This window comes from Anopheles maculipalpis, chromosome 3RL, assembly GCF_943734695.1.
Source record: "Anopheles maculipalpis chromosome 3RL, idAnoMacuDA_375_x, whole genome shotgun sequence".
NCBI lineage: Eukaryota > Metazoa > Arthropoda > Insecta > Diptera > Culicidae > Anopheles > Anopheles maculipalpis.
Genome location: NC_064872.1, coordinates 62,984,796 through 63,009,675, shown reverse-complemented (window position 1 = coordinate 63,009,675; position 24,880 = coordinate 62,984,796). Strand labels below are relative to the sequence as shown.

Sequence of the window (24,880 nt, the reverse complement as noted above, 5' to 3'; positions counted from 1 at the left end):
GTCGACTCGCACCATTTTCTGGTAATGGTAAAGCTGCGCCAGAAACTCTCCGTGGTCAACAATCAACGGAGCAAGCCTACCCCAAGGCTCAATATGGGTCGGATGAGGCAAGCTGATGTGGCAGAGGGGTATGCGGCAGCGCTCGGAGAAACGCTCTCGGACAACAATCCCGTATTGCCCCTAGGCGCAACATGAGCCCTCATGCTTTAGCATGAAACCCGTCAGAACGTGGAAAACTACAATCGACTGAGGAGACAACAGATCCTGCTCTTCCAGGAAAAGAAGCGCCTCTTTGAAGAGTGAGATGAAAAGCTGCTGGAGCAGCTTTCTCAGACGCCTGCTCGTTTTACAGGAGGTTGAAAGAGGCACGGAGTGGATTTGCTCCTAAAACCGTGATGTGCCGGAACGCAGACGGAAATCTCCTGACAGACGAGCAGAAGGTGATCGAAAGGTGGAAGTGCTACTTCGAAGGACACCTGAACGGAGCAGAGACAGGAGTGGTTGGTGCAAGTAGCAGAACAAGCCAACAGCAGCAGCAACAACATGAATGACAGCAATAGTGCAGAAAACGAAGTGTCTTCGCCATCTCTGGATGAGGTTGCCAGCGCCATCAAGCAGCTTAAAAAAAAGCTGAGGTGAAGGTAGCTCATTTTTTAGTTCATTCAAAACTCCGCCTATACGCGGGGTCAAAAATCAACTCATAGATGTTGTAATGGTTAAAAGTAATAGTTCACCTTGCTGTTATGGTAAGAGGATCCCGTATCGTGTCACCATTGGCAGTGTGATATTTACTATATTTTCTTATGAAAACATATTTCTTCACTTTGGATGAGTCACGACGTTCAACTGCGTTTGTTTATTCGTAACAACGTATCTGCAGCTTCTAGCCTGCGACTATCTATTCCGAACTGACCATTCTGAGTCAGTTACTAACCGACTACCTTTCCATGACTGGCTCCCTTTTGTGACTGACTGCTAGAACGGTGGTTCTTTATTTTATATGCAAATCTTGGGAACAAATCGTGAGAATAATTTGGATGGATGTGATGTCTTTCTCATGCGTCTATGGTGCATAACTGAAATTTGGTGCTTGTGAGAGCTACATGTGATCAGTTCGGTGTTGTTTTGTTCTAAGCTCACAGTCACCTTGATCGTGTTCTAATTGATCTGTTGTTCTAATATGCATGCTTGCCTTCAATGCTCGAATAAGTTGTATGCAGCTTTTATGCAGTTTGCACATGCAAATAAATCGGTTTGCAAAAGTGGTATGATGGGATATGAAGATGCTCAGAAGGATTGTAGGTTGTATTTGTGGAAGGACAATGCAGGATGAACTACACGTGCTTCGAACTCTACGAATTAGACGTGCGTGCTGTACGAATTAGAATTCTAGTGAAGTTTTTTTTAGGTCGTCTACATAGAAAGGGAAGGCTTGCTAAATCAAAACTGAAATGGAGTGATGATGTTGATGGCATTCGCAATAAGTCCGTAATACCTCGACTAAGTAGAATAAGCTTTATTACTCCTTATCTCATTGAAATCCACAAGAAGCCGTTATCATAAATTTCTCATAATAAACAAAAATAGGGAAACCATGTGAGATGCTTTTTGTAAACTGTAACTCTGTTTCATATCTCTTCCAGAACGCTGTGATTACAATATGTTTCGCCAAGGCGCGACAGTCTAATGGATCTGTTGACATACCATTTGGTCAGTTAACGAGAAATTACCATACTCCGGGACGCACCGGTCCAATGAGTCCGGTGCTCAAAACACGGGCAAGAATCTGTGCTGCTGCTTGGCAAAATCTTGGCAAAGCTTTGACCCGGTTGCATCTGCAATTCACGCTGCAACACGGCACATTCCGTTCTAATGAACGCAGTGGCAGGAGAATAGGAGGGCTAATTAAATATACATCAACAACATTGCGCACTTTACCTTGGGTGCTGTCGCTCATTTGCAAAAGTCCTTCTGCTGCCTCTGCTGTCGTACCGCCGCTTCCCGTTGCCGTCATCGTTGCATGCAGAATAACAATCTAACGCTGATGACCGCCCGAGCACCGTGGAAAGTAATAGACCCATACCGATGTCTTTACTGCAGCTGTCCCTACAAGTGCTCCCACCGCTCGAGGGCCAACCTACTGGCCGTTCTATGCTTTTGCGCTCGAAGACGAAACAGCGGAAAAATAACAATTATAAAACGAGCAATGATGAACACTCGGGAAGGGGCAGTTAGTAATGTGCAGATGCAAAAACAGTTGCCAGAATGCGCTCGGTGTAAAGACACAGACTGTCCGTAACTGCCAGATGAAGCAAAAGGCACTGTTGCTGTTTGTAAATAGCATTGTGCGCATTGACAAATTAATGCAATATGCTTCAATGGGTCAGTAATCACGCCTGATCGCACAAACTTTTCATCATTTTGTTTTGGTGCAAATTGAGAACTTTCACAAGCTTGTTTATACGATTACTAGAAAGTTGTTTCATAAACACGATAACATTTCAGGGTGGTACAAAAGATAAATTTATGCTATACGGTAGTCTACACTCAGGTTGTCGGTAATACAAGGCTTCTCATGTGTATTAAATAATTATTTTATATTATTATTCTAACTATGCTTCAACATCCTTCATACTGGATGTCTCTGGACTGGAAATTGCCATTCTTAGCTACGTTCATCTCTTCTTTTGAACTCTCTACGGGAACGTTTTGCCGTCCATCGTTGGCAAGATGAATGCTAATTGCCAATTATCTGTAATCATTTAACAAGAACGATTTACTTGTCGTTAAAAAAAACAAATAAAAATAATGATTTATCTAAAGACGATTCTTTATGAGGGCGTTGAATGGCCTACGCAAAATTAATGCAATCTAGCTTTATGGACCGTTGACACCTGCAATACTGTGTTCTGCTTTATCGCATTTCAATTTTAAAACTTTAATGCAATATTTATAAAACATTTAGTTTTAATTTTTATTATATTTATTTAAGGTCTGACAGCTTGCGCAGTAAAGTCTCAATTTATATTTTTACAGCATAAAAAAACCAAAGCAAACTTTGTGTTATACGTTACGGAAGGTTGAAAATGAATTTTAAAATTAAATACAATAAATTATGGGACAAACAGCAAATAAAAACTAATAATTCAATAGCTCGGTATGGCTAGAATAAGGTAATAAGAAAGAATAAATAATTGGTTTGTTACAAAATTTGAATTTATAGATTGAAGTTCATCTAACACCATCGCATCACATCTGCAGTTTGCATATTTTTCAAAGGCTTAGCTTCCCCTGCATGAAATCGATTTTAAAATTGTCGAAGTTATTGACTGGAAGCATTTCCCCTTTCAGTCAGAGGGGAACGTTGCTCCTTCGGCATGTCGGCGGTGATGTGCAGCAGTTTTTCCAGGTTAAACACAGCTAGGCCTGGGCGACAGGAAGTATATTATTTTTGCTCTACTGCGACTGATTGCCTATCAAAATAAACGGCACAACGTTTGCCAATAGGTTATAGGTCGACGATTGCCGTGCAGCTGTTGGAACGGTGTTTACACTTGAGAAACGATTTTAATGTTTTCCTGCTTTGCTGTAAAATTCATTAGTTCATTAGGTGATGGGGAAGTATAGGTAAGGTTAAATTTGACTCAACCAAACCTTCTGAGTCTGCAAAATCTGCTGCCGGAAAAAAATCAAAATTGAGGATGTTTAAAAAATAAATAAAATCACTACATTATAAAATGATTTACTATATAACGTTCTAGTAAGATAGATGCATAAATTATGTGGGAAGCTCAACCCTTGTTTTCGTGTTTGGCTTAAAAATCGTTAAAAATTTTAGCTTTCGGAAAAGTCCAAAGCTCTGATCATGCGCTTATTGTAGCGCTCATGAAAAATTCGAATCTATATTCTGTACTTGGTGGGTTAATGTAACTAAGCTTTCTTGCTATTCGATTGTGCATACCAATAGATGCCAGTACAAGCCAAATTAAAAGTTTACAAGTTCCACCATTGAACTTCTCATGCCGGCCTTCTCATGGCATATTTTACAAGTAAATGACAACCAAAATGATCTGCTCAATTGCTAGTCAGAACTCTGTTCGCAACGAATTCAATATTTTGATGAATTTTATCAGCGATGAATAGCATCAATACAACGAAGCACTTGAATTCTATAAATTATTTGTAAAATATGCAATAATGAATCGATGTGCTGTGATTGAATTCTTGCCATAGCATATACCATATACAAAAAGAGAGACAGTGTCGAGTACAGAAACTATAGGGGTTGAATTTTTCCCCTGATACTACAAGATTGACTCGTCCTATTCGTCGAAAAGATAGTTAATAGTTAAGAAACTTTCAGAAAGGATTCTGGAACGAAAAAACCAACCACTAACCAGCTCTTAATGATGGGACAAATCTTTAAGCAGATACACTCCTTCCACTAACAAATCACTTCATCATTTTTCAACAAGCCTCATATAGCAGGATAGGCTATGGGACGCTTATTATCATGAACACTTTACTGACGCGTTAGACATTTATAAATTGTAACCCAGCAATGTAGGATTGTAACGGCCGAGAGCAATGGGAGATTTCAAAATCAAAAATTCTTTTCCTCATGAGTTTTTGTGAAATTTTCTCGCTTTGACACAAGTTACCTACACGGGACAATGGAAAAAATGCTCAAATCGCAGTTTTAAGATTGTTTTTACAGTTACTCATCAATTTCAACAGTTTGACATTCCCCATGGCCCGGGCAATCGGAACGCTTTGTGCTATCAAAGGCCAGCAAATAGACTTAGCTTTCTTCTATCCAATCTAGTGGAAAGTGATAGCGGAAGCTTTCCTAGGCACGACGGAAGAAAATTTGGTGATCTTTTTCTGTAAATTAAACGAGATTTTGACATACACGATACATATATTAATGTATTGAGGCTCTCCTCGAAAGCAAAAGTATAAGATTAGTTATAATTTCCGAATGTTCTTATATTGTAATGTTTTGGAATGTCGCATTGAATCATAGGCTTAAATTAAGTAAAAATCATCAAAACTTGTAAACAATCAGAAACTCACATGATTCTAATTATACGTTAATCGGATTTTTAACGGATATTTTGATATTTTGAAGTAACTACGAATTTCCAAGGTTTGTACAAATAAGGTGTTCGAAAAATCTCGAAAATTTCTATCCTTCGAAAGGCATGCAATCAGGGAAATGAAAATTACGCCAAAGTCTCGCATTTACCGTTATGAGTTTGTAATAATAATACAATATTATTTACAATTTTTAAATCCTATTTCGGACACACATTGGGTTGGATGTTCGAAAATATTCACTTCGGCCAACTTCGGGTCTTGTATTTAGATTGGGTTGCACGCACACTACCAAAACAGCTAGCACCAAACCGACATTACTCTGCCTGCCGTCAGCTTAGAAACACGGAACGAAAACTGCAGCTTGTGAGCCAGCAACGAGAGGAAAGATTGTCGTACAGAGCGCGAGTTTTTCAGTTCGGTCGCGAATGTTTTTCATCCATTAAAGGCGCCGCGTAACTGTGTGTGAATTCTCTGCTGCAGTATAAATTAACATTTGACCGTCGTCAAGTGCTAAACCGTGCCGCGAACCGAGTGAAAAGTGTGGTTAAGTGAGACATAGATCCCGCTCCTCCGTACTACTGCAGCACCATGTCGGCGAATTCGATTTTGCTGGATTTTTCACTCGACCCCGCCCGAATCATTGACGAGGTGTCACGCAAGGACATCGTGCGGGTCTGCAAGGAAGGCCTTGAAAAGTATTTGGCGGGTCTGAAGATTTCCTACGACATGCTGACGGCGGACGGGTATCTCTGCATACTGAACGAAACCGGCACCGGAACCATCGTGACGATTCGCTTCTTCGAGCAGGGCCTGATAACGATCAACGTCGAATACTACCGGAAGGATGGCGATGAGGCGAAGATATCCTTTGATGTATGCGCGGTTGAGCTTGTGATGTTACGTTGTGCAAATATGTTGTCCTTCTGACTGTTCCTCCCCCCTGTTCTCCCGTTTCTACTATCTTACGCAAGGACTCTCTCGAATGGACTGCAGGAGTGTTTTTAATTTGCGGGAAAAAATTGAGGTCGCTATTATGGTGTGAAGCTGTTTGCCCGGGTTCACGTTCTCTTACTTTCGATGGTCTATTTTTCACGCGTTTGTGCGTTTGTGTGCGTGTGCTTAAATTGTGTGTGGAAAAAAGAGCACATGCGTTTATTGCCTTGAGGTTGGATTTTCTCCCATTCTGTTAAGGTTCTAACTTTTCCCGGCTTGTGAAAAATCGATACAAGCGAGGGATATGAAGGATACGCCTTACAAGCGCAGTCACGTTTATTTCACACACAAACACAAAGGCAAGGTCATTATACAAGGCTGCATCCGACGAAAAGCCGGCTATGATTTGTACTTGTGTGTGTGTTGACGAACCCGCGCGGTTTGTTTTGACATTTAGTCTGACATGTGCTCGATGATTATACAGTGATGGGCAGAATAGTATCTACACTGTATTGGTACATAAAATTTTTCAATTTATTAAATGAAGCAAATGTATAGTTTGGGGTGGTTAAATTCAGCGAAAATTGTGTTTTTTTAGATAATTTTTTGCAAATTGGTATTACCATGTCCAAAATAGTAACAGGCCGGTTAGTAGGGATTTGATTATACGAATATGAAAAATTGCTGATAATATGACGAAACGCGTTACCAAAAACACCCCCATTCTAAGCTACTTGTTGCGCCAGAAGTAGGGCCTCCCATGAATAAATCTCCCGTGAAAAGCCGCATAAAACCTTGACACTTTTTCGCGTATAGCCATGCTAAATGCCAACCCACTATTTACGTATCCTCTTGGCATATGAACATGTACACTCTATATTTAATGCGAATTCAACCGGTGGACGCTAACTGGTAATTGTGGTCGCATTAAGAAAAAGTCCAGTTTTCCTTATGATAAAGTAATTTCTTCATCCAACTTTTCTCCAGATCAAAGAGGTTCTACAAACCGTTTCGACGTGTTGAATATACACACTTTAAATTAACATATTTGTTATTTTTTCACGTTCACTTAGAATCACTTTTGTTGTTTGATTTTTGTTTGAGTCTAATACCCGTTTGCTCACTATTTTACTGCACATTTCTTCTCTATACGCACCATACACACACGGTTTTGTTGGTTTTGCTCGTAAACGGTTGATTTGTCTTTCCGTAGAACATGAAAATGCTAGAAAACGGTTTGCGCATCAGGCTGGAGGCAATACGCTCCAAGCATCTTCCACCGATAAAACGGGGCAGTAGCGTTGACGTTTACCTAACAAGCTCAGGTCAGCCATTGCTTGCAAATGTACTCGATTCGTTTTCTTGTTTATTCTTTACTTCTCATCTAATTTTATAAATCCCACTGAACACGGCACTACATTCTGTTGTTAAAGTACGCCAACATACTTTCCTTCCCTTTCTCGTTAATACTACTACTTCTACTACTACTACTACAACAACTACTACTAGCTATTGCAACAATGTTTCTATATCTAATGCCACCACCGTGTTTGCCAATGTGTATCCTGTTTTGGTTTATTTATGAGTCGTGTTGGTTTGCTGATTTTGTTTCTATTTGTTAGTAATCGATTTTGTTTTCTAGTTTGTTCTAATACACTCTCACCACAATCTTTCTTTTCCGATGAAACTTTCCCTCCACCTGTTGTACCTTCGATTGAATTATAGTGGTTTGAATTGTTACAATTTGTTTTATCGTGTTGTGTTTGGTTACGTTCCTCTTTTCCTTCCTATCACTATTCGAATGCTTTTACTCTTGGTCCATTTGAATATTAGAGTTAGAAATAGGCAAAAGCTGTATACATTTCACGATACATCTTCATACCTGCCATCTGTGGGAACCCCGTTTGGAGCTTCATTAAGGTGTCCTTTGTTAAAAATCGATAACATTTATAAGAAATAATCGTTCCAGCATTCCACCATTCCAGAATTAATTTTGTAACCAGTACGTTGTTTTTTATGTTCCTTTTTTATTCAAAATACGTTCATGTTGTACAATATTTGTTTGTTTATTTTATTGGAGTATATTTTGTAATTCATTTTCTGTAATATACAATACAAAATTTCCAGAAATAGTTACAACGAAAAATACATTTTCCGAAATGGAAACTTGGGGCAACGACTCTCTTCTACTGGCGAAAGTTAGTTGGAGTATAGGTTGCTGTGTTTTTGTTCAAGCAATTTAAACGTTTTAGATTGATCTTTTTAAATAGCAGCAACAAGTTTTACTCTATTGCCTTTTTTCTTCCCTCGCTGATGTTTCTAATCGATCGCCTATTTTTCCACTTGTAACTTGTACAATCACCCGTTTCGCCGGTACCAATTTCCGATAGATTTTTTTTTCTACTAACGTGTTTTAATAAATTTTGTTCCTTTCCTTCTCGTTTCTTTTCAATTTTTCCTTTCTGTTTCTGTTCCGTTTTTTATGGCTCAAACTGGATATATGATTGCATATATTTAAAAAATGGAACTTATTTGCAATTTACAACATACCTGCATCCGGTCATGCATCATCAAACCACCATCACCACGAAACATCACCTACATCCTACACCCGAAACCATTCTCCATTGAAGCAAATACGTGAGCTCGAGAACAATTTGGTGCAAAATCTAAAACTCAACCATGGCCAATCGCTACCACCGCTCCAACGGGGTCCCTTAACCCGTTATTTCCCGACCGCAGGTAAGACATGCGAGATCATCGAAGTAATATAGCAACACTTAACGTAATAAGAGCTGCCGTTCCATACCTAGTTTGTCGTTGTCCGTTTGATTATCGCTTGTTATTGCTTTTAAATGATTAATTTCTTAACAAGTTTCGTCCGTTTTGGACGATAATTAATATTTATTTCTAAATAATGTGTAACGTTCCCTGTGCTAGCTTTTTCTTGCAGCTTTCTAGCTTTTCTATGTTTAATTTGCATTAAAATGTATGTTCTTTCATAGTGCATGTTGAAATATACTCTTGTATTATTTAGAAATTATACTAGCTGCTGAGGGGGAGTGCCAAACTTATATTTGCTCGAAAATAAAATACTAAAAAATATGAGTGGGAATAACATACATTTTTTCCCCATATGATCGTTGAGAGTGCAGCGTTATAAGATTGGCACTTCGGGACCAAAATTTTAGCTGTTTGTTGGTTCATTAAAAAAAAATGGTAAATATGTAAAAAAACAATTAAAAAAAAAATCATACCATTCGTCTCTTATGTATTTAAACTGTAAAATTATAATATTTATTACAGCTTTTTGGAAATTGTATTTTTACCATCCTGTTTGTAATATTTTCTATGCAATGCTGTTTCATCCTTTATATGCTAAAAATTAAATGTTTATCATAAAGCGATTAACCCTATGCTTTTATAATATAATCAGCTTCACATCAATTTGGTTACAAATTTACCAAGCTTTCGGTACTTTCTATAAAGTTAATTATCAATAGAATTGAAAACGAATATAAAACTGCTTGGTTAATTTGTTAACTTATTGATAAACTATTCCGCTATGCTTTCTTGTTTCTGTATTTGCTTGCAAGTGTTTTAAATGGTGTGGGTCGTCTTTTTTTTTACAGACGAGCGTGTCATCGAGTACGACATCGACCGGGTACTGTTCGACAAGCGTTCCGAATTCCAGAAGATTCAAATCGTACACTCGCGAAGCCTTGGCAACATGCTGGTGTTGGATGAATTGCAAAGTATGTATGAAGAACTATCCAGGAACAAAGAATAGATAACAAACGGAAAAGAATAATGCTCCTTTCATTTGAGAGAAAGCTTGTTCATGCACTCTATTCCCAGATATGATAATATACACGTTTCTGATCATTTCTCTCGCTCACCAGACATTGCTGAAGCGGATCTTATCTACACCGAAACTTTGATGTGCCGAGGTACCGAAAATTACGCCGGCAAGGAGATCTGCATCCTGGGCGGTGGGGATGGCGCCCTGCTCTATGAGCTACTGAAGGAAAAGCCTAAATTTGTCGTAATGCTCGAAATCGACGAAATAGTCATGCAGGCGTGCAATAAGTACATGAACTCTATCTGTGGAGACGTGCTGGAGAAGCGTACGGACGACAATTATGAGATAATTGTCGGCGATTGCATGGTGTACCTGAGGAAGTACATTAAGGAGGAGCGCAAGTTTGACTACGTGTTTGGCGATCTGACCGACATTCCGATTTCCGACACACCGACCGGTGAAATATGGGATTTCATACGGACGATCCTGGAATCGTCGTTCCAGGTGTTGAAACCGGACGGCAAGTTTATGACACACGTAAGTAGCGGCGTGCGGGATTTTTTGTGTGTATAAGTTTGAATGATAATTATGTCCCTCTTTATCCTTTCCCACAGGGTAATGGTGTCAGCTGCCCGGAATCGCTCCGCATGTACGAGGATCAACTCGCTAAACTCACGCCAAAGGTTAAGTACACCAAGAGCTCGGCCTTTGTGCCATCCTTTATGGAAGAATGGGTGTTCTACCAGGTACAACGTGAGAACACGGCTGCCACCGATAGCGTTTGACTTTGTCCCTTCAACATCACCGCCACCACCACATTTGATCGAATGTTGCTAATAGTATCGGTAGCGATAGCCGTAGCAGACATACTTCTTCCGCTAACGATGCTTTTGACACACACTATTGCGAGTAGCACAACTAGAATCAAGCCACGATAGCGCAGCACAATTAGCCAGGAAACAGGTAGCGTCTTAGCAATACTTGAATTACTAATTTAAACTACTTATTGGAATTACTTGTTAAGGCAAGGCAAGAAGACATTTAGCAGAGGGAGGAATGCAGGGAAGGCAAAGCTTTACCAAAGTTTTTCCGACGAAAGAAGAAGAACAATAGAGGAAAATGGAGGGGCGACTACTGCACGATGGAAATGTAACTTTATCTTCCTAATTTCTTCCTGCAGAGTACGATAGGGTAAAATCACAGCTAAGCACAGAAACAGTCAGGTGAAAGTGAGCGTATGCATAAGTCTCAATTCCTGTTCCGAAGTAAGTGGCACACACCAATTCTTAGTTTAATCCTCCGTTTTTTTTTTCATCTTAATTTATAAGTAGTCTCCATCACGAAACGAAACCGTTATTTACGTGTTGTTTTATCATATCAATACACAAACGTGTGTGTATGTGAAAGAGTGTATGGATTCGTTAAAAAAATACTGCGAAAAAAAGTAAGAGGATAGTTTTAGTTAGATATGAGTTTCTTATTTAATTTTAATGTTGACTCTGCAGTTTAGAGGAGTGTACTTACGGAAGAGAAGTTGCTGGTTAAACTTTTCGCACATAGTGTCACGGTGAAAATGTTAACACTCTCGGGATCGTGACTACGGAAAAGGGAAGGTGAACTGTAAGAGACTGGCAGGCAGCAGGAGCGGCTTCGTAAAGCGCGAAAGGTGCTAGAAAGGTGTAGATTGTCCAAACAGTGATTGCCATTTATGAAGTAGATTAGCCAAGCAAACGAGTGTGTTCTATCTAAGTCACAATAAAACACTGTGAGTGGCTGGTGAATAATGTGAATTAAACGTTAAAATGTCACTCTCTTCTTTTGCAAAATGGAAAGAAACGGTGGCACACTGACCTTGCATCGTCGGCAGCATTTTATTAATGTTAAATTAATAAGATTTCGTTGCGGTAATCTCTTCCTTCCAACTGCCATTTCGAACAAGTTCGAAAATGTAGGAAGCTGTCAAAATAGCACAACGAACATATTTGACAGTTTCGATGTAAACATGCATACACACACGCACCTGTGGCGGAATTGTTTTGAAGTGCGGAACGGCAAATGAAAACATATTCGTACTCAGCCGGCATGAGTCATTTTCGCCCAATTGTAGCATTTGGCGTAATGTTGCGTACTTTGTACTGTGCTTTTCATCTGTTTGTGCAATTCAACCGTGCCTTAAATACAGCAAGAAGAGTTGCGCCTGTGTACAGTTAGCAGTGAGTGTGCAAGTGAACATGCGACGGAAGAAGCATCGTTAAAAATGTATTCTGCCAAGTACAAACCGGATTGTTTCAAAGGATTCCCACTGCACCGTGCGGCAGCAAGTGGTTCATTGGCAAAGTGTGAACAATTGTTATCCGATGGAGCTAATCCTTACCAACCAACGCCGGACGGTTTAACAGCGCTTCATGCGGCGATCGCAAACAAGGCGGAACCTGTCGTGGATCTACTGCTCGATCGTTACGAGCAAGACTGGACGATCGTACGGCAAACGATCAAGCATCAGTTTCTGTGGAAGGCAGAACAAACGAGCTGGAAAAATAGACCGATCTTGATTGCCTGGACCGAAGAGGAGTGTGCTGCTGCGATAACGGTCGCTTCCAGCTGCCCGGCAGGAATTCCACTAAATTTGCAGATGTTTGTACTTCTGCAAACACCAAACTATGGGCACCGTTTCATTGCGCTGGACGTTTGTAATCGGAGCAAGTGGTTCGATATTATACGGCTTATCTGTCGATTACTAGCGAACGGTGTGCTGTCACTCGATCGATCCAGCATGCGGCTGGAGGTTGAAAATTATCTTCAAGTTGCCTGTGCCTTATCGACGAAGGAAATAGTAGTGAAACTTATTAGCCGTGGAGCATCACTGAACGTTGCATCCGGCATGCAAGACCGTACACCATTTATGGCTGCCGGTGAAAGGATGCGCAAAGATGTGATGGATCTACTCATGACAAAGTACGTCGATCGGTTCGATCCGTGTGCCTGCGATCGAAGCAATTTAACCGCGCTACATTTAATCATGTCCCGGCAGCATACGGCGATGACGGAATGGATGATAAATTGTTTATTAAACTATCGCACCTCAAAGTTGCGTGAATCGAAATCGGTAGCATTGAGCAGATTATTCACATTCGAATCACCAGACTGCAAATCACAGAACGTGTGGAGCTTTGTACGATCGAATGCCATGAAGAAACTGAGCGAAAAGTATATAAGATTGTGTGAAATGGATGTACGAACACCACTGCACGATACCACAACGCTTGCCGTGCTAATCGGGCGCGAAATAGCTTTAACATATTGTTTTGAGCAAATTGAACAAAACTTAGAACTTCTTCAGCTGCAAGAAAGCTACAACCATTTCAATATACTGCACGTATTGATAAGGCACAAACAGTTATCATTTGTTGAAGCTCTCTACCAGAAGCATGGCGCGTTCGTTAAGGAAATGTTTGAAGTGGTGGAAACAGCTTACGATTTATTGCGAATTTTAATTTACAATAAGGAGGAACACGGCTTATCGTTTGTGTTCAAACATCATCGCGATTTTTATACAAAAGATATGGACAAACTTCGACAAATCGTGATTACACATCTTGATGGCACTAATCCATCGCATGGCAACCTATTCGAAATAATTAAGGAAGCTGTACCGGAGCTCCGGGAGGATGTGGATACACTCAAACAATCCAAAAATTCACAAGAAAATGGTAAATATTCCATGTAATGTAATGTATAACATTTTCATAGAGTAATATTTTTTCCCCATTTGTTTAGCAGATTTTTACGAAGATCTTCGTCAGCTTCGGGATCATTTTACGAAAACACTTACCAGGCTCGAAACAAATGGTAAACGGTTAGACGATTATTTGGACCAAAATCGGAGGACCTTTCTGCACGGGGCCGTTTCTTGGGGCGCAAAGGATTTGGTAGCAAAGCTGCTCGCCCACAATATGGATGTTATGAAACTAGACGCGAACGGATGTCTGCCGATACATTTAGTGTACAGGCACGAAAGTATGTTTCTACTGCTACTAAGCAAAAACGAATCGGCCCAACTAGCGTATGTAAAGCCGAATTCGGGCTATAATCTGTTGCACATTAGCTGCCGGAATGGACTTCATGGAGAGGCGTTGAAGCAACTGATTGACTACGGAATGGATGTAAATGGTCCAACATCGGATGGAGAGTTACCGCTATCGCTAGCAGCGTGCTGTGCTACGGTAACATTTTTGCTCGAAAACGGTGCTCGTATTGATCTTCTAAATGAAGATCTATTAAGCCGTAACCTAAATTACATGCATAACTGTGCGGCAATAGCATTAATACCACGCTTAACGCATCTACCCTGGTTTCGGAAATGTGCCCACCTTTATCTGGTGTGGATGATTGATACACAGAGTCGATATTTCTTTTCCTACAGCAATCAAGAGTTTCTCGAGGAACATCCCAACATTCGTCGACTGTTGTTCGACAGTTTGTATGAACATTCGAAGGAAAAGATGGCGGAAGTTTTTTCACGCGTCTGTCACAACTCGATCCCATGCTGCGTTCGGTGGTTTATGGAGTATGATTATGATATTGATTACGATCATCAGTATTGGGATCAATCGACACCACTGTTGGCTTTGTTTAGCTATATCGAGTGTGACATAAACGAACAAGTAGCAATGATCGAAAAGTTGCTACAGAAATCGATCGATGTTAATGCGGCAAATAGTATGGGTCGTACGGCACTGATCACACTGGCAAATGGTTGGAGGAGACACTGTGATCACCTAAAACCTGGTTTAGCATCGTTGCTACTAAGGCGTGGAGCTAAGGTAGATCAACAGGATGATCAGGGAAACACGGCATTGCATCATGCGTTTGAAAGTGAGCAATGGGAGATGGTAGAGTTTTTGATTGAAAATGGCGCCAATGTGTCTTTGAAGAACAATGCTGGAAAGCGGGCGTGTGAAATGGGGACTGCGATGAAGCGCAGTTTGTTTGGATTTGTAAATTAGCGAGTTTTAGAAATACTTACGATATCGCGGATTAATTTTAGGAAGTAAGTTGGATCGTTTTTTGAGGCATAATTTTTATACATAGAGACGTCTTGATATCGCTCTCGAATTGATAATTCAGCTGCATGTTGGTTAAAGGTTTATCATAACCGAATGGTAATATTTTTGTAGAAACTTTTCTACAGTAATTTTTTGTTCAAAACCATCCAAAGTTAGCATATTGCTTAATTCGAATGATAGAACAGTATTTTTGTCAGTATTAGTTAAGCGATTGGTACTACAGATTTTCGAATTTAAGCATGGAAAGTATGGGATTATTGAGATAAGTTAATGAAACAGTTCTAGTGTAATTAAAAACTCCATCGCCAAGCGAGACTTACCGTTTATTTCATTCTGTTCCTACATTTTGAATTTTATGCAGATAGGCAATAACTAAAATAAATGTTTCTTATTGCTATGTGATAGAAAATATTCATCCGTCCCTAGTTTTATCGGTAATTGAGAAAATAACTTTAGAAACTAAGTCATCATTCTGGTGGAGACGATCTTCAGTCGATTTGACCTTTTGGCTCCCTTAATGTATGCAATCGGTTAGGCCGATTTTCAAGTTCACAAACACTTGCACAAACATTCCAATCGATCGATCTGGACCTACGAAGAAAGCCAAAGAGCAAAAGAAGAAGCAAATAAATCTTAGGTCTGCAGGGGTTCTAAATGGAGCTGTAGCGGTCGGTGTGTTGAGTTTTGCTTCATTTCAATATTAAAAGCACTTTTCTTTCAAGATGATTTGAATAGCAAAAGTAGATAACGTTGTTTTCCACTTTACTCTTCATATTACTTCATTTACGTTCACAACGACCAAAGTACCGAAACGAATACCCCTGTACAAACAAACCCGCTGTTGCTTTTCAGCGGCTCGCACATGACAACATCAACAACTGATTAACGCTATTTCTGGTACCGCACGCCGTGGCTCCGTATCTCAAGCTCCAATTGCCTTGTTCATCAGTCGTGCTAGTGCAGCAACCGCATTCACAGTCTTCAGGGATAGCCCTTAGTAAAATCCATCCGTACCATCGTTCCAAACTCCATTTGCAAACAAAATGTCATCGATCGTGCGTAAAGTGATCTCCACCAAGAAGTGCCCGAAAGCGCTCGCCCCGTACAAGTACGTATGCATTTTAGAACGTAGCCGGAAGTGGTTTCCTGTATTGCCGTACGCAATCGACCGGTGGCAAACTAAACCATTTTTGGCGATAACAAACCGCAGCGGAGGGAGGATTAATGGTCTTTTGTTTTTGACCGATTTTCAGCCAAGCCATCGTGGCTGACCGCACCGTGTACTGTTCCGGTGTGCTTGGTATGGAACTGGATACGCTCAAGCTGGTACCGGGCGGTGCGGCCGCACAGACGGCAAAAGCGCTCGAACATTTGACCAACCTGCTGGCCGAAGCGGGATCCGGCATTGATAAGGTTGTCAAAACGACCGTGCTGCTGGGCGATATGAACGATTACGCCACGGTAAATGAGGAGTACAAGAAAGGTAAGGGTGGTGGCTGGTGGCTGATGATGATAAGCGTGTCGAGTTGTTGTTTGTGTGCCTTGCTGCTTGCTCTTCCCCATCCTTTTAGCATGGTTTCACCCATCAGTTCCGCACACAGCTGAGAGCTATGATAATAATGTGCTTCGAATGTTAATCGAAAAACCAAATCATAAATGATGTTTCTCATCACCACGGTGCGATCTGGTTGACAATTTTGTGGGCTTCTTTTTCTTAATTTTAGTGTTCAGCAGCGGTTTCCCGGCCCGAACCTGTTACGGAGGCGTCAAGTTGCCGCTCGGTGCTGCCGTCGAGATAGAGGCCATCGCGCTGACCGGTGCCGTGGTAAACATTTCTGAATGACTAGACTCGAAAATGTAAAGTAGCTGAGATTCGGTGCGCTCGAATGGGAGGAATGCTGTTACGGGGTTACCGTTTACACTGCATCTTTACGCTCCGTACAACACTGAAGAAATATCAACATAAAAATGTATCAACGGTCGTCGATTGGCAACAGTGAGAGCTAATCTCATTTTGATTTCGCATAGGCATTAATAAAGGGTATACAATTCGTAATGGAGATTGAGTATTTTTTCTCTACTTGAATTTTATCACATTTATTAAGATACCAGCGCTAACAAGAGCGTTAATGATTTATAATAGAAACGGGTTATATACATATTTTTTTTTACTTGCTTATGCATGGTTTCTATTGATTTTTCTTATTTTAGTAGCATTCATTCACAATTACGATTGAATTGATCTTCCTTCACTGCTGCTGCTTCCATAAACGTTCCTAGATTTTCGTTTGATCAATCCATCGTCCAAGCTCAGGGAGGTTTCTATGTCAATTTCGGCTGAAATTTGATATTCATAATGAAAATGAATTCCTCCATATATCATGTGTTCATATATCTATATATTTCTTATAATGTTCATATTTCATTGTTTTCTTTTTCATATTAATATATGAAAAAGGAAATTAACGGAAAATTGGGATTGTGAAGCCAATTTCCAATAAATCGATTCAATTTTACGTTCTTATAAGTAGATAAATTATAAAATCGATTATTAAATCTTGTTTTCCATTCTGAAGGAAATGTAAGTAAAACACCATAAGACCATTAATGAATTTGAAAATTCAAAATAAAAATGCATTGTAGTTTTGGACTTCTCTTTTTATTGTTTTCAAAGCCACAATTGGCTAGTTCTGATGATAAAAAATAGCTGTTTTGTGTGTCTCAAATATATTAAGCTTTTTTGTGAGTTTTTTTGTTATTCTTGCGCAATCATGTATGAAGTTCCTGGTTGCGATCGGCAGCTTGTGTTCGGTGGACACGTTCTGCTGGGTCAGCAACTCCTCGTGTTAGCCACCGCGTGTCATCAGAAACATTAGACGTGATCCTAATCTATTGTCCATTACTGTAATTGTTTAAGTTTTCTTGGTTAAAACATTTGTTGATTTTATTTTTAATTAATTTTACTTGTTTTCTTAAGTAACTTTAAATTTGTTTCCTTTGCTTATAAGGTATAAATTATTAATAAGTTGTTTTTGGCATATTTTTGCATATTTTAGGATAGTTCGTTCGTATCTGTTTTCCGTTCGTAAAAGAGTAAAATAATAGGATAGGAATAGGATAAAAATTCTGTCTTACCTTGCAATGCTACTTCTTCGAATCACCATGCTGGATCTGCTGATATCCGTTCTTTGCTGAAATCATGGTGGTGACGACCTGGTTGGATTGGTTGTCAGGGATCTTTTATCTGGGTTAGTAGAACTGTCCTTTATAACCGTCCACGGTCTCCATGAGATTGTGCTCGCGCTATTCACAACACTCGTTCCTTGTGAATTCATTTTCCGACATGCTATACTAAACATACTTTGTGCTATTCAAATTATAACACATTCGCCAACATTATTTTACCGGGTCTTTCTCTATTCAACATTTTCCTGGTTTGCCTTTTCTGTGCACCACATTTCACATTTAAATATCATCGTTTTTCCTATGGAATTCAGTCCGCTCTTCTTAATTCTGCATAATTAGACGATCGTTATCGTCACATTTTTGGGTTAGTGTTCTTTCTGCCCATCCGCTCTTCTTCTGCTCCATTACTTTTTTTCTTGCACTTATTTTACACCTTCTTGTATCCTTCTGAAGGTTGCAGGTTACAATCACGGTTGTCATGTAATATGCGAAGTGGACAAGCGCCCAAAGAGAAGGAAACGAACTTATTGAGAAAACTTTTGGTAACATCCCTAATGCAGCAATGTTGTCCGAAGTGCTGTCAAAACTGAAATGATTTATGAACACAAAGATGGTCAGCTAAGGCCTCCAACTTTAAGCTCCTATTTTGTGTTCTCATGTTTCTAGTTGATCATCAGTTTTTGCATTCTTTGTTTGTCCTGAACTCCATTCTACATAGTGGAGTTCGAGCCTTTTTTTTCATTAGCTTGCTATCTTTTATTTTCAAGCCTTCAGTTTGATTACTATCTCCGAACAGACCAAAAATGAGTGAGTTATCGCCAATTTTGCTGCACAGTTTATACAGTTTATTCCACGAAAAAGGCTTTTCTGTGGAAAATCGGCTCCTTTTTGGTTCGATCAAGGCATGCAGCATAACGTTGGATGCGTTTTTAGGACCCCTTTAGCCCGTGGAAACTAGACGAAACTCGTTCAGTTTTGGTCCGATCAGCGCGTGCTGGATACCGTTTAATGCGTCTTTGGCCCACGCATCTTTTTGCGGAACATCCGGCACGTCTGTACCTTCTGCTCTGAAAAGCATTTTCATGTGCACCGCACTTTGAGCAATTTCATCATTAGCATAATAACGAATCCGGTTCAAAAACACTGGAAAAATATCGGTAGAAGAGAAAGAAAAATGGCGATTCTGAACTCACATCTGTAAGGACAGACTGTTTGACTACGAACATTTGATGTACTGTGAACCGTTTGATAAAGTGATCTTCTTGGTAATGATCTTGTAATCCTTTTTTATGTGGCTCTTCGGCTCACCAAACGGTTTTTAAATCGAAGTCTGGTCATACATGGTGTGGTCTCTACTGATCAGACGATAGAACTGCTTTTCGATTTTGACTTGCAGTAGAAGTCCTGGAAATCGTCAACAGTCTTGCGCATTGACGGATTTAGCTTAGCGGAGTGGAAATTGGAGCCCGCTTCATCACATTGAATCTACGTTCGGTAAGAAAGTTGAGCATTTTTTTTTACATTTATTAGTCTGATGATCGTTGGTCGTTGATTTGAAGCAGAAAAAAATCGTATCTTGACTGTAAAAACTGCTTGGCGAGGAGCCAAAGACGTGAAAGTAATATAATTAAAAAATATTCTTACTTTAATAAAGGTCGACTTAAGCTATCTGTACTTATGAACGATTTTTCAAATCATTACATTTGTCGAGAAGAATATTTTCCGATGGTGTTCGTATCTTTATGTTCCATGGTAAAAACTTGGAGGAATTTGACTAAATCGACATTTTAAAAGTAAGAGGGGTTCTTTAGCCGGCGAGGTCCCTGGCGGCCGGCAACTCCACCCATAATAGGTTGATCCGCCACTGGTATGACGCCATTGTCAGCCATGCCTTTATACTCTTATATTGGTTTCCATTGATCCCTTCAATTGTTCTGGACATTGAGGAAATTATTAAAAAAGGAAACGAATGATATTTAGAATGTGACAAAATATAGCAACATTTGAAGTTAATTATAAACTCAAAAGAAGTTCATAAAATGCTTTAAAAAAACGCAATTATAAATTAAAGTTCTTGAAAGTGTTTAGTTTGTTATTAAAAAATTGGAGGGTAGAAAAAACTTTATTTCGTTAAATGTACTGTGGAAAAATTAGGCTTTAAATGGGTATCATCGCATACATATCTTAATACAGTAAGGGTCTTCTTCATGGTTTAATGACCTACTAGATCACACCGGCTATCATCGAATTTTTTACTAGACTTGTTGATACCATGTAGCTGGGTAGTCTGTCCTCACTATGGGGGAACAGTCCGGATGATCAACCGGCCACCGGTGGATCACTTCTCAGCCTTAAGCCTGGATCTCATTCGACAACAAATATCCTGCATTCCTACTCTACATACTGACGTAATTTCTGTGCAATAATGTCACACTAACTACAGATTTTCTAATGATGGAAGATACTTACTTCTACGAAGAATTTATCAATGTTTCATCTAAAAGTAAACGAGACGACATTAATAATGGTCACCTTTAAAAACTCCTTTAATAGTTCAGGAATTTTTTACCAGACACATAATGTCTGGTTAATTTATTGTTTCTACAGCGTTCTAGACACTAAAGTTACGTGACCTTCATAATTGACGGCAAGTACCGCTAGTTTAATATGCAATAATGCTCACTTTGCATGTTATTTGACACGAGGTACTTCTCCCCCCACGGAACGGAACGGTGTGCCGGTAAACTGGTAAGGTGCATACGACACAAGTACCGCATCGAACACATCAACAGTGCACCCTAGCTGCATCACAGCGTATCGTCCGACGCTTCACTCGAGCTATCACTATAGTGAAAGAGTAGTTTCAGCTTGTGACGCTTGAACAGTGTCTTGAGCGTGTCCTCGTCACTTTCGTAGAAAAGATCGTAATTACTGCTGCGCCGTTTCGGCACGCGTTGCAAATAGTCTTGCAGTTTCTCCCAGGCAGTTTTATGACCATCATCGTTACGAGCAATCGATTGGTCGTTGTCCATCGTCTCGACGTTCTGTGGCTCATTGTCGACCACAGGCTGGACATCGTTCCGATCCGCTTGCTCCAGTTGCCGTAGCTCCTCGAGAAGTTCGGCACAGATGCGTTCCTCCTCTTCCGGGTCGTACGGCACATCGTGGAACGTATTGCAATCCGCCTCGTCGTCCTTCTCATCCTCCTCTTCCTGCTCATCCTCCTCGTTGGCATCAATCGTGTCGACAGACTTCATTCGCCGTCGACCGTTGCGTTCCGTCGAAATGGTTCGGTCGGAAGCGTCGAGCGATTTAAATCGCATCAATGCTCTCAGCCTTACTGCGGGCGGTATGTCTCGAAGTAGAACCATCTCCTGTTCCTGGTCCAATGATTCGTCCCTTTGGCTTAGCAGGTCACCCGGATGCGTTTTTGTGCGCTCACAAGGGTTCATGTCTGCGGTATCGTCAAGGGAAATCGATTGCTGTCTTCGTATGCCGTTGGGCATTTTTCGACGTGCTTTTCGGGTATTCACCGTCCCATGCGATTTCGCAACACCGTCACTGTGGTCGTCGTCCTCGTTGTCACTAGTTTCGAGGGAAGATTTGCTGAGCAGCTCAACCACACGGTCCGGGTTCCGTTCGAGCTGCCGCACGATGCTACCGTCCTCGTCGACCCGTTCCTCGATGTCGCTCAGGATGATGGAGTTGAGTTTGAATATGAAACGCTGTACCCGGTCGGCGGCTGCTGTGGAGGGTGGTGGCGGACGGTTGGTGTTGGTTGTGCGACGTTCGACCGTTCGGCCCGGTGTGTGCGTGGACGTCGCTTTTAGGACCTCCAGACGGAAGTACTCTTCGCTGCTGGTCACCGATTCTCGATCGATCGATGGCTGTGAGGTGGGTTCGATTGCTGTGTCCTGCTGTCTGTACCATGACCAGGTACGGGAGTAATAGTGATAAAGGGAGGTTTTGGTATTTTTGTGTGTGTGTGTGTGTGTGTGTGTGTGTGTGTGTGTGTGTGTGTGTATGTTGGAGAGGTGAAAGTTACGACGTTCCGCATCGGTGAATGTCCGGGAAAAGAAATGTGATAAGACCATTAATCATGCATTTGGAAGGGTGGAAAATGTTGCGGTTAGGATGGCCGCTCCACACGATGGTGAAATGAATTGAGGTCACCTTTATGAGATAATTTGTAGGTTTGGAAGAGGAGAAGTTTCTTTGTATGGTTTAGTTTAAGTTGGGAATTAAAATTATTTATATCATTCACAGATGGAGACTTTGCTATAATAGCGAGTCTATGTATAATTATGTTCTATACACAAGAGCCTGTGAGAGTAACTTGGCTAGAGATGGTTTACCTTTCTTTTATATATTGATAATTTGAATTAAATCTTGGGTTGTATACCCCAAGCATCGAGCATTACTCTTTGTAAACTAACACATGTTTTTCTTGCTGGATAAACAAACTCTACAAACTCCCCAGATTGCCTATTGCCAGTTTTCCATGCCTATTTGACTAGCCTTCTAAACACATATTTTTTGTTTTCAAAATTCAAACCTTTGTTATATAAAGATGATCTCTTTCGAACAACGCAGCGCAAATGTATGATTCTTCAATACTATAATACAATCTTATAAAAAAACATGTTTATCACAAAAGTAGTTTACCTCGATTTGAAATTTAGTCATTTACCCATTTGTTAAATGTTTAACTATTCTCGCAGTTTTATTCTGGTTGCTAAAACAGTTACACAGTCGTAAATGTACGTACATCCACATATGCAGTATTATATAAGGAATTTTATACATTTTTTCACACCTTTAATCAACTTATCGACTTAAATGTAATTATCAGAAAACAAATTATTATTCTTACAGCAAAAGGAACATTTTGAGCAAACGTCCGGTTATTAGTCGCTTTTTTCCGATTCCGATTTAATAATGGCTAAAACACGCAAGACTATAAAATAACTATTCACCACTTTAAATTCAAACAAAAAATTGTTTACAGTTGTTTTTTAACATTTATCTTTTTAGGATTGGTTTAAGTGTGCTAATAAAAAAGTTATTTTTTTTTTTGGGTTGAAAATTTTGCCAATTTATTACAGGGTTTTTTATTATTATTACACAATCATTGACGAACTTTTGAAGATAAATAGAGATGCTCTAGATAGTTCAGCAACTAATGATCAGACCAAAATTGAGTATAAATTTACCTAGCAGAAATATCGAAATCATCTTTTTGAAAAGTGGATATAAAAGTGGTTTTATATCATTGGTGGTCACTGTTAGTACAGACCAACAATTCATATATACACAAAAATTTTAAGGACTTTTTCTTCAATAAGGTAAAGTGAAATTTTCTTTGATACATTCTCTTTCTCGTTGGCTTAATAACCTTCAATGCCTATCCGGTCATCTTATGGTTTACTAGACTTGCTTACCAAGTAGTTGGACAGTCTATCCTCACTCTGGGAGGACGATCCTAAAAGGATTTGAGCCAAATGAGTTGAGGCCAAATATGTTTATTTATCAATTAAAATGCTGTAGAAAGACTTAATAAAAATGGAAAGCAAACTCAAACGTAATAGTAAATAAATTTATTCAAAGATTTACCCATAAGAGTGGCTTATACAATAAAGAAATCAATCATTTGATTCGTTAGTGGCTAACCCAATTATTTACATGGGACGATAAGTAATTTACAATACGCTTCTTACTAACTAAATGGTAAAGCCAATAATTACTGGAAAAGAAATATAAAAATTAAAAATATTTTTCCGTAAAAGAAGCTTTAACAAAGTTTTTAACTGCAAAAACGGATGCAGATGATTTTATAGCATTTATAAAGGAATTTACACGTTTTTTTACACGTTGAAAATCCACAGTCAAGTAAAATACAGATCTAAACAACATGAATTTAGTTCCTATTGTATGAGTGTAGTTCTTATTTATCCAGGTTCGACGAGGATTACTTTTATCCGAACTAAACTCGAATCAACTTGAAAACCCTGTTTTATAAATTATGATTGAACTGTCATATATTAAGCTTTCACTAATTCACTTATAATGTATCATCTGGACACCCCCGGTAGTTTCTTTTGTATTTTTCAAAAAGATTAAACAACAAGCAATACGGCCTGACCGTCTTTTATGAATTAAAATAAGCTTAAACAAGAAATATTTGCATTTTAAACATATGAAACATAACTGGTCTTTTATAAAATTGATGGATAGTTTAATTTTCAACACATTATAATAATATTTCCTTATAAATATGTGAAAATCTACTCAACACAAGCGGTGTTGACAATACGGCACTGGACCGTAATAATCAATTGTAATAATATTTGTATAAAACTTTTAAAAAACATTTAAGTGGAAACAAATTAAATGTACAACGGTGAACAGGACACTTTATTTGTCCACCTTGAACGTCATCCTTTTCGTCAACACTTGTACACATCCCAAACGAAAGAAAGATTTATGCAGTTCTATTAATATAATGGTACATTTATTTTCAAACATTTCTTTTTACAATTACTTACATCGAGAGAAAAAAGGAGTTATTTACAATAAGTTGCAGGGGAAATTTCGTTTTGTCTAAACGGCGAGTATGGGGAAGTATGGCTATTGTAAGAAATGTAATGTAACAATGATACACCGATAATGGATGGGCTATAAATGATGGTTCCGATACATCGTCGTGTACATCTAACTGAAATTAAAAACTTTTCAAAAAACTGTTTCCAATCAATCGGCTTACATGTACATAATGTTCGATGAACGTTTTAGA

The 24,880-nt window shown here is 39.5% G+C and overlaps 4 protein-coding genes across 5 annotated transcripts; 3 read left to right on the top strand and 1 right to left on the bottom strand.

The window, feature by feature from the left end:
* Positions 1–5,673: 5,673 nt before the first annotated feature.
* Positions 5,674–10,776, top strand: LOC126562479 (spermine synthase). 2 transcript variants are annotated; one of them, XM_050218994.1, is made up of 5 exons: positions 5,674–5,973; positions 8,667–8,775; positions 9,666–9,788; positions 9,936–10,372; positions 10,450–10,776. In XM_050218994.1, exons 1-5 carry the CDS (start codon positions 5,689–5,691, stop codon positions 10,618–10,620), a joined length of 1,125 nt encoding a protein of 374 aa, XP_050074951.1. In that variant the 5' UTR covers positions 5,674–5,688; the 3' UTR covers positions 10,621–10,776. The 2 variants fall into 2 exon arrangements, with proteins under 2 accessions (XP_050074951.1, XP_050074953.1); XM_050218996.1 differs by lacking the exon at positions 8,667–8,775 and adding an exon at positions 7,247–7,358.
* Positions 10,777–12,060: 1,284 nt separating this feature from the next.
* Positions 12,061–14,841, top strand: LOC126560872 (uncharacterized). The gene is made up of 2 exons (XM_050216822.1): positions 12,061–13,545; positions 13,616–14,841. The coding sequence occupies exons 1-2, from the start codon at positions 12,093–12,095 to the stop codon at positions 14,839–14,841; spliced, it is 2,679 nt and encodes an 892-aa protein (XP_050072779.1). The 5' UTR covers positions 12,061–12,092.
* A 1,100-nt stretch (positions 14,842–15,941) lies between these two features.
* On the top strand, positions 15,942–16,759 carry LOC126563266 (rutC family protein UK114). Its single transcript, XM_050219897.1, has 3 exons — positions 15,942–16,009; positions 16,155–16,384; positions 16,626–16,759. The coding sequence occupies exons 1-3, from the start codon at positions 15,945–15,947 to the stop codon at positions 16,742–16,744; spliced, it is 414 nt and encodes a 137-aa protein (XP_050075854.1). The 5' UTR covers positions 15,942–15,944; the 3' UTR covers positions 16,745–16,759.
* A 4,135-nt stretch (positions 16,760–20,894) lies between these two features.
* LOC126560871 (uncharacterized) lies at positions 20,895–24,858 on the bottom strand. Its single transcript, XM_050216821.1, has 2 exons — positions 24,851–24,858; positions 20,895–22,008 (listed from the first exon to the last, which is right to left on the bottom strand). Exons 1-2 carry the CDS (start codon positions 24,856–24,858, stop codon positions 20,895–20,897), a joined length of 1,122 nt encoding a protein of 373 aa, XP_050072778.1.
* Positions 24,859–24,880: the final 22 nt, after the last annotated feature.

What these genes read in the sequence shown, in the direction of transcription:
- LOC126562479 (XM_050218996.1), top strand. Translation starts at nt 5,689, where the DNA reads ATGTCGGCGAATTCGATTTTGCTGGATTTTTCACTCGACCCCGCCCGA. An exon ending in AGGCGAAGATATCCTTTGAT is followed by an intron (nt 5,974 to 7,246) that starts GTATGCGCGGTT and finishes GTCTTTCCGTAG; the next exon opens with AACATGAAAATGCTAGAAAA. An exon ending in CGTTTACCTAACAAGCTCAG is followed by an intron (nt 7,359 to 9,665) that starts GTCAGCCATTGC and finishes TTTTTTTTACAG; the next exon opens with ACGAGCGTGTCATCGAGTAC.
- LOC126560872 (XM_050216822.1), top strand. Translation starts at nt 12,093, where the DNA reads ATGTATTCTGCCAAGTACAAACCGGATTGTTTCAAAGGATTCCCACTG. An exon ending in CAAAAATTCACAAGAAAATG is followed by an intron (nt 13,546 to 13,615) that starts GTAAATATTCCA and finishes TTTGTTTAGCAG; the next exon opens with ATTTTTACGAAGATCTTCGT.
- LOC126563266 (XM_050219897.1), top strand. Translation starts at nt 15,945, where the DNA reads ATGTCATCGATCGTGCGTAAAGTGATCTCCACCAAGAAGTGCCCGAAA. An exon ending in AAAGCGCTCGCCCCGTACAA is followed by an intron (nt 16,010 to 16,154) that starts GTACGTATGCAT and finishes ACCGATTTTCAG; the next exon opens with CCAAGCCATCGTGGCTGACC. An exon ending in AAATGAGGAGTACAAGAAAG is followed by an intron (nt 16,385 to 16,625) that starts GTAAGGGTGGTG and finishes TCTTAATTTTAG; the next exon opens with TGTTCAGCAGCGGTTTCCCG.